Source organism: Falco biarmicus, chromosome 13 (assembly GCF_023638135.1).
Source record: "Falco biarmicus isolate bFalBia1 chromosome 13, bFalBia1.pri, whole genome shotgun sequence".
NCBI classification, from domain to species: Eukaryota; Metazoa; Chordata; class Aves; order Falconiformes; family Falconidae; genus Falco; species Falco biarmicus.
In genome coordinates, this window is record NC_079300.1 from 20649133 (window position 1) to 20661666 (window position 12534).

Below are 12534 nucleotides of genomic sequence, written 5' to 3' on the forward strand. Positions count from 1 at the left end.
AACCAGGTGTTTCATTTACATGGCTGAATCCATGAGCTGCATCCGCAGGCAGAGCAGAGCCCAGGGCTGTGTGAGGCAGGCTCTTCCTCCTGAGGGCTCCTGCTCTGCACTGCAAGGGAATACATCACCTCAGTCTCATTCTGCTCCACGGTGAAGCAGTAAGCCTGGCTTACTGAGCAACGCTTGGGATCTAGGCTATGGCTACCCTAATCTGTTCAGAGTTGAACCAGCCTCTACAGTTTCTGCATGGCCAGGCACTATCGCATCAGCTCGGCACGCTGCGGTCGTGCTGGGAACGGGATGCGGCACAGCCTCTGGCAAAGCTGCGGTCCCGTCCAGGGGTCCCGCACTGGCAACCACACAAGCTGAAAACGCGGGCCAAGGCAGCCAACCTGACACTAAAAAACATTTTCCTAACCCCACACTCACAAACGCTACAACTAAATTTTGGATCTTCTGAACTTCCTTATATAAGCCTGCTCTTCTCTCATGCACATCCATGCTCTCCCAGCGCTATGAAGATGACTGTGAAGTCTTCTGAATTAAATCCTCACAACAAATGCAAGAAGCACTAAAAAAAAAAAAAAATACTTGGGTAAAGACTTGTTTCTTGTTCCCCTGTCAAAGGGTTTTTCTGTAATGCTGTAAGCAACTTAAAAACAAGGCTTTCCCCAAACGCTGGTGCCTGCCAGTACTGCTGGGGTGGCCTGGGCAACACGAGGGGAACCACAATCCCTTACAGCCAAGGCATCAGGTGAAGCAAAGGCAAAGCTTTATTGCCACTTTGGGTCAACAACATTACATTTAACTACACAAACGCAATTAGCAGTTGCTATAGCAGCACAGCCACCTCTGCAGCCTTTTCCTGAGGGTTTCCTCTGAGTCATATATATGGTCCATCTCCAAAAGTACATCCTCACCTGGGGCTTTGCACTGGGGTAAACAAGGCAAATCTGTCTCTGTGTTTTAACAGACTTCGCTTTAGTGAAGAATGATGAATCCAGCTGGAGGCCTTGGCATCCACATAGGTCCGGGTGCCAATTCATTTGTTCCAATATCTACAGGGGTTCCCTCTGGGGTGAGGGGCTGTTCCCTTCCTGTGAGCATCAGAGTCCCATAAAGTGACCTGGCTCCTCAATGTTCACGTAACTCTCTTACTGCTTCAGCGATCTCAGAAGGGGTTTTGCTCACCTGCAGGTGTTGCTGGCATTTTCCGTGGTTTTCCCTCACTACCCGTGCCACACCTGTGGGCAGCACACCTGCAGCAGGAAGCAAGAGCGCTGTGTGCAGATTTACCACCACGGTGCAGACGCATACGAACGCACACAAACACACAGAGCCAAGCCAGCTACGCAGAGGCACAGGACCGGTGCCTTGGGGCACGATTTCCCCTTTGGAACATTTCCATGGCAGCTGCCCAGACCCTGAGCCTGGCAGGATTTAGGGAACGGGCCTCGTGCTGCAGGTGTGCTGCATGTGGCACGCTCTCCTTGTGCCTCCGCTGCCACCACCCCTGCACAGGGACAGAGGCACCCGGGCACGCGAAGGTCAGGAGGAGCTATTCTTTTTGTACTCTGTAATATTGCAGCTAACAAAAGGCGAACCAGAACATATTTCTTTTCAACTTCTGATTTTGCAGCTCTCCTGTCTGCGCTATTGATCTATTAAAAGGGCAAAATGAAATTCTAGAGAAGACGCGGGGTCAAATAGCACTGGTGACTTCTTCCTCGAGGCTCGCCGTGTGGCAGCCTGTCTTTGAATCTACTGGTTTGACTCCAAAATAGAAACTCTACAACCTGGCTCTAGAAATCCTAACCTGCAATAGTATTTGTTGTCTTTCCAGAAAGGAAACTTACAGTTTGAAAATGATGTTGCTTTTGTTTTTATCATAACCACTGCGTGCTGACAGGAGTGACAAAGCAAATCGGCAACACTGGAAAGAGGGGCGGCAGCAAAATAAGGATGCACTATTAATAAACTGGCATTTGCAGAAGATTAGTCAAGCAGAAGCAAAGACTGTATTTGTGGTTGTCAAGGCAGGCGTGACTTTGATTCACCATACAGAAATTAAAGCAAGCATGCAGTCTGCACTGTTCACAGCTGCTATTCTCAGCATCCCCCAACTAAGGCTTAAGTAAGTAGATAAACACTGCAACAGACAATAGCTGTGGCTGTGCCCCTTGAGCATCACTTGGGTCACAGTGAAAGAGGAGCAGGGCAAAGAAGAGCACGTTCTCGTGAAGATACTCCTCCTGCCCCCAAGTCAGTGCCAAGAACTAAGGTTTGGCTTCGGGACAAAAACCCACGAAAGCCACTGAAGAGCACTGGTGGCCTTTCACCCCAGCAGCAGCTCAAGTGGAGGAAGCCCTGCAGAGCAGAGGAGCCCCAGCACCCGCAGCCTGGGGGACCCCAAGCTACCCTCTGATTGCATCCTGCTCCCCATCCCCTTCCCAAGCCACTCAGCTGCTCTCCACATGCAGAGATGCCAACAGCAACCGTGAGGCTGGGCACCTCCTTGAGGCACACGTGCCTTACAAGAGAGGGCGGCTGGCTAGGAAAACTCCAGGATCCACCATCTCCAGTGTGGCTATTTTTTTCCAGAAAACACATCAATCTTGCACTAGCTGTGCAGGAACTGTACGCGTTTGCCAAGGATTTGGTCAGGTGCAATGGGGTATTCAAGCTCTCATTGAGCTGGTGGGATGCTCAAACACTTGAGATGTCCCAGCCATGCTGTCAGCAGGATCACACGAGGCAGATCTCCAGCCCACCACGAGCAGGACCATATCAGCAGCAAGCCAGCGGCACCACAGCATGCATGTCATGGCAAGGGGCAGCAAGGGACAGGAAGGGGTAAGAGACAGCACAGGCAGCTTCTTGAAAAATATATATATAGGAGGGAGGACTTTTGGTGTCTCAAGTCAGCCTTCAGAAACTCAAAACCAGAGTAAGAGAGCTTTGTGCCTTCAGAAGCATAACCAACCGACATCCCAGGATGCTCACTCTGTCTTCAAAAGAAGCCTTTGGACAAAAACTATAAGGTAGTTGACTATCTTATGATGGGTTTAAATAAAAGAAATTTGGGCCCATTCTCTTGGTAACAGGGAAAACCACTGTCACATTGTTCTAGTTTTATCATCTAACACCCAAAACTGGGAAACTGCTACACCTAGTAGTTCTAGTGAAATAGGAAAGGTTTCAACTTAAACTTCATCTCAAATTACTCCCAGTTGGCCTCAGCCGTGCAAGCTTCACTGGCACGTTTTCTTCAAGGGCAGAGTACAGCTACCAGCACCTACAGAATTCTCTTTCAGTCAACACTATCTTGTGCACAGCATTTTCTTTTATGGACCGTCTATTTTTGCATTCTGACATTTTGTAGTTAGTTGCCTGCCTGAATAGAGTCTTACATGTTCTTATGCAGTGTAATATATGGCACTTTAAAGAGTTTGGGTGTTAAGTGACTGTTTCATCAGCTGTTCCAAGCTTGTTTTTGTGAAATGTTGCAAAGGCACAAAAATATTTTGCTGAAATGTTGCAAAAGCACAAAAAATAACAAACAAGTATCAATAATCCAAAGTTTTCAAAACAAGGTGAGTTTTCAAAGCAGCATCCAGTGACTCAACCACTGCCCAGTAATGCCAGTGGCATGATGATTGCAGGTAAATTCCTGCTGGTTATTAAGCTCCTGGCTGCCCTGAGAGCCAGACTTCAGAGCTCATCATTCCCAAGGAACTAAATGCCAGCAGCCTTTGGAAACCTGTTCCTCTGAAAAGCAAGACTGGAAACTAAATTGCCATGGATCCAGACCCAGGACCTTCTCAGGTGTGCTGAAGATGTCTGCACCCAGTGCCGCTCAAGTAGCTCAACAGGGCACAGGCAGCCCCCCAAACTCTCCTTCCCTGGAGATGCCGCCTCCACCTGAGTCAGCAGCTTATCGCCGTCATACACCGACAGCTTCCACACCCGCCCCCGCAGAGTCCATGCTGGCCAGCTCTTATTTGTATAGCATAAATTTAAGTCTTATAGGGTCAAAAGATCCACGCACCCTGAAAAAAAAAATAACCAGAAAAAAAATTCCAAGCAGGCTGAATAGCAAGCAGAAACTGTAATTATTTTTTTCCAGGTCTCTACCTTACCTCTGAAATTCCACACCAAAATAAAGCTTTCAACCCTGAATGGGTGCAGAGAATAAAAAAAAGCAAACTGAGCTTTCACCTCTCGAGCTGAGATGCGCAGTAAATTTAAGGTACATTTGGGGGCTGGTTTATGTGAAGTTATTTTTCATCTCTGCACTGCCTGGCTGAAGTAGCAAGAGTCACTGGCATCAAAGTCTCGTCTGTGCAGATTCAAGAGTGTTTTCTTCACATTGCTGGAGAAGGGAAGCAAAGACACGAGGGTACCTTCAGCACTGACCCAGCATCTTGCTCAGGGGTGTCAGGCAGTTATTCCCCTTGCCTGTCTGTAAAGGGAAAGGTAAAGCCTACATATATACTGTGAATCTTCAGAGGAAAGGCACCATGGAAGCATAATGTGCTCCTTTAGGTTTCTAAAGGATCTGGATGTGACGACAGCCAGCGTTTCCCAGAGCCACCCAGCTAAACAGAAAAGCACAAGTAGCCAGTTTTGGGGACCTAGAACTGGAGAAAATGTCCCAGGGCACCAAGTCTACTCCTCTGCTACTGCTGAAATAAACTTTCTTCATAGTTTTTCTTACTGCCCTTCACCATTCTAGAGCTATTTCACAACCTTTGGCTTCAACTTGGCTTATTTATGCCTGCCTTCTGCATGTTTCTTCTTGCAACTGTACTTTTATTTTCAGAAGCTCCTTCCTTCCCCAGGTGCTTACAGCCAGCTCCATCCTCCCTCTGACTTCATTTTGTTAGGGTCTTATCTAAGCTTTCAGTCTGCTCAGAAAATAGCCTGTTCCCTAATCATCCCTGGCCGCACTCCAGTTCAGATTTATCTCTCAAATGTGGTTGACTGGCTCTGCATAAATTATTACAGATAAGACGGCAGGAAGGCCTTGTAAACAGCATTAATACTGCTTTAATTTTTAAGGGAAGAAACTGCCCCGATTCATTCTGGGACAGTGACTCTCATTTCCAACTTGAGGCAGAAACTCACAGGTTTAAGTCCCCAAGACCACAAAATGAAGTACCGCAGCCAGCACTACTGTTTCTCCAGCGCCTGAGGGTGAGCCCACCTCTCCCGTAGGGTGGTCTGACCCCCTTCATCATGCCATCCCTGCAGACCGTGCTTCTCCAGCGTGTGCTCCCAACATACCCCCGTGCTCTGCACCAGGTGCACGAAAAGGTCATTGCTGGTCCATCATCTCTCTCCCTGCTGAAAAGCTTCACTAACAACCTCTCCCCATCCCAAGCAGTTGGCTTGATACCACCTCCTCTCCCCAGCTGGATAAGAGCCTTCTGCAGACCGTGCCTGGATGCTGCACTCGCCCCTTCGTGCCCTTCCTAGCCTTCTACCAGCAGCAGTTGTCAGAGACTACCAGGCTACCTGGATTTTTACTTTTATCCAGCACAGCTGTTCTAAGCCCCACATCATCATCCCTTCAGAAGCATTTCTTTAAAACCTTGAATTGCAGACAGCCTGCAGACCCGCACTGCCGCTCCCCACCATGCCACCAGCCAGGCATCCTTCCAGTGCTGTCGCCAAAAGCCTTCCAGCGAGTTAAAAGCACAGCTTTGTCACACTGAACACCCTGGCAGCGCCCGTGCAGCTAAGCCGATCCTGCTGTCATGTACATGACCAAGGCATCGAAAACAGACTGACACCGCTCACAGCACCATGAAGGCCCATTCCTGCTCACAGCCTGCTTGCCAGCAAACAAGCCACTCAGCTGAGCTTCCCATAACAGTAACAGATAGCCTGCATAGACATTTTTAGCCATTTCACAATCACATATAATTAAAATGTTTTTAAAACTACAGATTGTCACAAGCCTGTGTATTTAAAACAGCTTCTCCTTTTCAGTGTACAATACAACTCCACAACTCCCTCTGTAACAGGAAAAATAACATTCGTAAACATAATATCACATGCTTGAACACCCTAATTAAACCAGCCTAAACCTGGCCAGGACTCAGGCGGACTCCTTGCAAGGCAAAGGCAAGGCAAGTCTGCAGAGAGGCACGCAAGGAGCTCTGAAGAGTCATTTTTTTGAGCAATATGCAAACCCAGAAGGCAGTGACTACCAATTATCATCTTCTGTGGCACGTTTCCAGAAGAAGTAGGTGTACTCCTGGCCCAAACCCAGCTCTAATTATACAGTGTCCACCTACTTCTAAATTTCATCTGCAAGTTATTTTTCATGTTCTCTTTATAAAATGTATTGACTCGGGTTACTGGCACAGAACAACTGATGCCTTCTGTCCAAGGCTGGGTGCATCTCAAATGTAGGACCCAATTCAGATTGCTTTTATTATTTCTCATCATATAATTTGGATAAAAGACAGAATATTATTAATCAAAATGGTCAAGGATCAAAAAAATCAAGGAGAAGTTTCTCTGTAAAGGAACAAAGCTAGATACCACATCCAGGTCTTTTTACCCAGCTTCAATTTCTCAAATCAATGTAGATTGACAGCTAAACCTCCAGGGTTTGCCATCTGCCAAAGATGCTCCCTACCTCCCTTCTTTGTTCTAAAATGGTCTTATTTCGGCAGAAAAGATCTGATTGATACCAAGATAAGCAATGGCAGCAACAAAACAAGAGCCATTCCCAGACTGAAGTGCCTGGTCATCTTCTGGTTTTCAGTGCCAGAATGGAAACACATTACTCTGGGTACCCCAAACCACATTTGTGAAGGCTAAAGCAATGTTGACGCCAGCTAATTTGAGAATGCTCTCAAAGTAACCAAACCCAATGCTTTTAAGTCTTCAACAAAGAATTTGATTATTTTTTTCTCCTCAAGTGACTGCAGAAACACCCTGTTTATTCCACTGCAGCCTGCGCATCCCCTTTCTCTTAGGTTTATACTAATTTCAACCAAGCCAGAATGGTATGAAGAGGTTATGCAAAAGAAATTGGGGTAAAAGAGAAAGATTTCACAAACTGATGAAAAATTATCCTTAAAACACCATGACACATTAGGAAAGAAGTGTTTTCGCAGCTGTTCTGTGCAAAGCCTATCAAAAGCAGCTCAATCAGTTATTGGGCTGAAAAAACATCAGTTTGAGATGTAACAGCGATGAACAGTCACCTACTCTCTCTTCCCTCCTCTCTCAGCATCCCAATGCCTCTGCTTCCTCAACACACAAGTTACACATAAATAATCTTGGCTTTTTTTGTTTGTTTGAAGGGTAATTCTTATTCTTAAATATTCATTTACTACAGTTAGAGAATTAACAACTACATGTTTAAATAAGTCATAGAAATACTTACAGACCAAATAATTATCATCCTCCTAGACACAGAGTGGTCAATGTTCCAGTAAATAAATGGAAGGAAAGTGATATAAAAAATCTCTTCTCCCAAAGCAGCCGAAAACTTGAACAAGTAGTAGTAGAAGTAGTTCTTCACAATATACTTCTGCGTACAACCCTGGAAATGAAAAGATTTTAGAAAGTTTTAGTGAATTAGCTATTATAGCAAGCATTTAAGATATTTTAACTGTTACAGTTCCCAGCCCTTAAACCAAATAATTTGTTGGAACAAGTGTCATGAAATGAAGTTAAATTTTTATACTAAAATGAAGGCTGTAGCAATAGCTCAACTACATTTCCTGCAGACTGGAAATCTATTCAAACTAATTAAGGGTAGCAGTCACATCGACAAAGATTTTCCAAGGATCAGATCAGTCTTTCCTCCAGGGAAATCAAGTATATTTCATAAAAGGGCACCAATGCATTAATTGTGAAGTTTCTACATCTGTAGATAGAGAGCCACCATCACTTTCATTGGAAATGTGTTTTGAGATGAAGAAAGTAAACTGCAGTTACTGAAACATTTCATTTAAAAATTTGCATCAGTATAGCAGGCAAAGTTCACCCTGCTAGTCCCTGAAATTTGCCGTCAGGTGCTGCTGGCAACAGCATCCCCTGTACTGCCCTCAACACTGGGCTCTTCTGCATGCTTCTGACCCCGCGCTCCCCCTCGGTGGGATGCTCACGGGATCGCCCCGCACGGAGATGCCGCAGCCCTTATATGCAAGTTGGCTCCACAATCGCAACTGCATGAGCAGATCTGGGGGAAAACAAGGCTGCAAGTGGGCAGAGAGAAGAGCTGCCCCTGTCACCACCAAATTTTCCCTCCAATATCTTTGAATAACCACCACCAGGTTGTCTCTTTAAATATTACCAGCATATGTATTGCAAAAAGTATCAGGTGACGCTGTTTGGGACTTTATTCATTTTATTAAGGTACTGACTGCACTTTTCTCTGGATTTGGCAGCCAGATGATTTCATTAGATGAACTCTACCCAACATGCTTGTTTTCTCTCTTCTATAATGGTGCACCAGCCCACCAGAGCTGGGAAGCCACGCAGCAGCACGTATTATTAAGGCCATGACTTTGGCCACTTGTGGAAAGGTCTGCTGTCTGCTATCACTGCCATTTGGGACCAGGACACCACTAAGAAGCCTCCCCCACCCTGTCAGCAGAAGCAATATGCAAGTGAATCACATTTTATATAAACACCTGTATGCTTCAGAAAATAAAGGAGAATGATGTAAAGAGGATTTTTGATTTGGGGGCAGGAGCAAGGGAGCCAATCTAGTCTCTCTCCACCTCCCCAAAAAGAAAAGTTGGCTATGTAAACATGAGATGAAAGAAATTCCTAAAGAAGAGAGCTGAGATCATGAGGGTTTCAGCACAGCCACACTAAGTTAAAGATACAGCTTTGACATAAGCTCCTAAAATTCTCCTAAAAGGAAACTATTATGCTTGGAGTTGACTGTGTAACTAATCTAGCAGAGAGAAAGTCATCCTACGTACTAGTAAGGAAAAGTAAAAATTGCCTAAGGAGTCTAGAGATGCAATTGTGACTCATTGTAAAAGCTATTAGAAGTCCCAGTCCCCTCATTTGCTTTCAGGATGAAGATGAAGCAAAGTGCATCAAGACAACAAAAGCAAGATGGAAAGAAGTTGCATCCATCCACCTATCATAGAAAAACCCCACAACTTATTTAAATTGATTTTTTGCATCAATAAACATAAAAGGTGATTCAATGCTTTTGGAACACTGGGGTTACAGGACTTTCCCCCATGTATTAGTAATAGAGGTCACAGCTGAGTTACTGGCATCCCTCTAAGACAGCGCAGCAGTATGCTACAGCTGGCCAAATGACAGAGCAATCAGTCTAAGTGTCTTGACTCTCATATGCCACTTCCAAAACACCCCCAGTGCAATTAGCAACTCTGATGCTTCTGCCTGAGATCCTGAAACCGTACTTGGTCACGCTTAACGTGCCCCAGAGAAAGCCCTCTTCTGGCATCGCTAATTCCTCAATTAAGCATAAGTCTCCAACATATTAGGAATTATGTGCTCATGTGCTTTAGATCAAAGATGATCAGACACATCCCTACAGTAACACTTTTATACTTGGAACTCATGGGATGAAGGATAAAATTTTCTAATTCCATTAATCTGTTTTGTCAGGAAAAAAATAACTTTTCAGGTTCTAAAAGAAATCTGAGTTAAAAATATATTCCCAGGCAGACGCCAGGGCCAAGACCTTCCACGTGATTTTTAAAACTTTTTCTTTATTCTTTTCCTTTTCTATCAGAAATCACCTCCACCTTGTTTGGAATAGTTTTGTTTGGCTGGGTTTTGAACACTACACAGCAGTTTCTGACAGCCCAACGTGTGAGCCAGGTGACAAACAGATGATGCCTGTGACACACAACGGTAACAAGCCCCATGCAAGGTGTCACAGAATTGCTCCACTTGATGTTAGGTAGTGTATGGTAAAAAAAACCAAAACAAACCAACAAAACCCCCCTGTTTTCAATCATTGTTACCCTATAGCACTGTAAGTACGGAAAGCCCACTCCATGCACCCCGCACCCTGGCCCATGCAAGGTCCCAGCGGTCAGCTCATGTTCCCTCGTTATATCCATCGTTTCTGCAGAAAGCAAAGACAACTGTGCTTCGTCATCCCTTTTCATTCTCATTCTAACCCCAGTGCAGGAAAAAGCCATGACAATTATTGTGTGAACATTTAGCATCTTCTAACACCCTCAGAAGTTTATTCAGTCTCTACTTTTAAATAACTCTGATCCTTAGACTTGGTTATTCTTTAATGTACTGAAGTGACCTGATGCCTTCCACAACCTCTGAAGCACTTTCTGTGAGTCAGCCTCTCCATCCATCTCCATTTCTATTCCTTCGGGATCACAGAGGTTTTAATGGGTGGTAATTAAGGCTGTAGGAGAAAGTCAGAATTTTTAGAATGTTTCAGAAGCAAGACGCAATAAGCCACAGCATTCGCAGACGCGGAAGACAGGTAATTTCACACAAACAGCTCTACTCATCAACTATAAAATACCTTTTTTGAAAAACTTTAACTGCTTAAATTACAAGAGAGACACATGAATGTGTGAGTCTCCATAAATTAACTACTCGCCCGAAGCGCTGGCAGAGAAAATGACTGCTGTGAGCCACCCTAGTTTCACAGCCTCTGCACAGTGGCCAGGGGTGGGTCACCAGGTGCTGCCCGCCCAGCCTCCCCCGGAGCATCCCAACATCTCCCTGCGGAGCAGGAACGACAGGGCCAGCAGAGCAGCTCAAACCTCCACCATGGTGGCTCTGGGAGACACTGACACACTATGACATAGCACAGCAGGAATCCGTAATTTTAAGAAGTATGTACATCAAGAATATTTAGCCTTTACAGCTGAAGGAACAGCAGTTACATCACTAACATAATGGATTTAAAATGTATTTTTAGGCAGAGGTATACCCTCAAGAAGACTTAAAAAAAAAAAAAAAAAAGCTGTGTGAAGATACCACTCCTTTGAATTTGTAGGATCTCTCTTGTCAGAGATCAGCTTTCCCTGCCCTGTCTCTAGAGACGAGCTTTGCAGTATCAGACTTCTAAGGCTCAGAGCCTGAACCAGAGATACCATTAACCAACATTTTGTTCTCAGCTCTCAATTACTTTGGATCTTTCAGAAAATGTGCATGTTTAATTAAAGTTCTCAAAGTCCCTTGCTTCCCCTCCAACAGAATTGCCTTGCAGAAGATCAGGAACTTTCCTCCCAAAGCCCCTAGTTAATGCATTGCAATACTTCTCATTTAAGGGACCGTTCATGCTGAAAACGGGCACAAAACTTAGAGAAAGCACCAAAGACCACAAAAAGCCAAAAATTCCCATCTAGATGCTGCTGCACACAAACAATGTAAATCAGGCAACACAGTCCCTCAGGGCAGTACTGGGGGGGTGTATAACCAGTAGGAAAAAATCATTCTGTACTGCAGTATTCTGTATGAGCAGCCCGTTTTACATCACCTTCTATATCTGTTAACTGCATCCAGTTAATACAAGAACCTTTCAAGTCACAATAAAAAAAAAAATCAGAGATCAGATTTTGGAAAATAAGAAAAAAACAAAACAAAACCATGGTATCGAAGGCTTCAGCTCCTCCATCCACCCACACAGCTAAATGCCAAACAATTGCAGAGTTTTCTGAAGATCTGATGAGCAGCTGACAGCATCCAGTAACATCCCCAGCACCTATAAGTTCACCTTCCCTGGGATCACCAACACTGGAAACTCATCGCCCCAAGATGAAACAACAGGGTGGCCAGGAAAAAGGGGCTGTGCCCTGTGGGAGATCCCGGTATGGCCATCAGCCCCTCACCGGAGGAGGGGCTGGGGGCACAGGACTGGAGGTTAGGGGGTGGAGGTGCCAGCAAAAGGAGGGACACTGGCACATGGAAGACATTGCAGAGATGTCTGAAAGATGGCAGAGGGGAGGGCAGCAGCACAGAGCGCCCACAAAATGCACACACAGAGCCCCAAGGCATGAAAAACTCACTAAACCAAACTCAGATATATGTGAGCTTCCCGCTCCGTTCAAGGGCTTTTAAACAAGTAATTCTCTTTTATCCCTTCCAGAACATGACACAGCCAGCTAGCAATAGTTGTCCAGGTTTACAGTGTCCCTGTTGTTGGAGAGACACCTAGAGCTAGCTGAACTGAGGAACGCGGGGATGCAGACAAACAGAAATCAGAAAAAAAACCCTCCTTAAACACTACGAAGTTCTGACCAGCTCTGCTGTTAGCAGCAAGTGTTTGTTGACTGGCACATGAATAGGCAACATCCAACTCACAGCTGTTGCACAAGCATTTACAGTGGCAGGCACTAATGGCACCACGGGCAGGGACACGGCCATGGATCACCACGTGGTGCAGAAGGCAGGCAACTGCTGCAGGAGCGGTAACGACATGCGAGCTTCAAGGCAGGCAATCACGGTACTTTCAGTGGTCTCAGGCAAAGAGCAAGAGGGCATCTCAAAGTCAGGCAGACTTCTGGTAGCATTTCAGTAGTTTAAGCCATTCAAAGCACC

The 12534-nt window shown here is 45.4% G+C and overlaps 1 protein-coding gene across 1 annotated transcript in view; it reads right to left on the reverse strand.

Moving 5' to 3' along the window:
* Positions 1-12534, reverse strand: part of SGPP2 (sphingosine-1-phosphate phosphatase 2) — a 42083-nt gene that overhangs the window by 20101 nt on the left and 9448 nt on the right. Inside the window, exon 2 of the mRNA XM_056359145.1 lies at positions 7406-7564. Within this exon, the coding sequence (XP_056215120.1) occupies positions 7406-7564 (159 nt within the window). The remainder of the gene's footprint in view (positions 1-7405; positions 7565-12534) is intronic.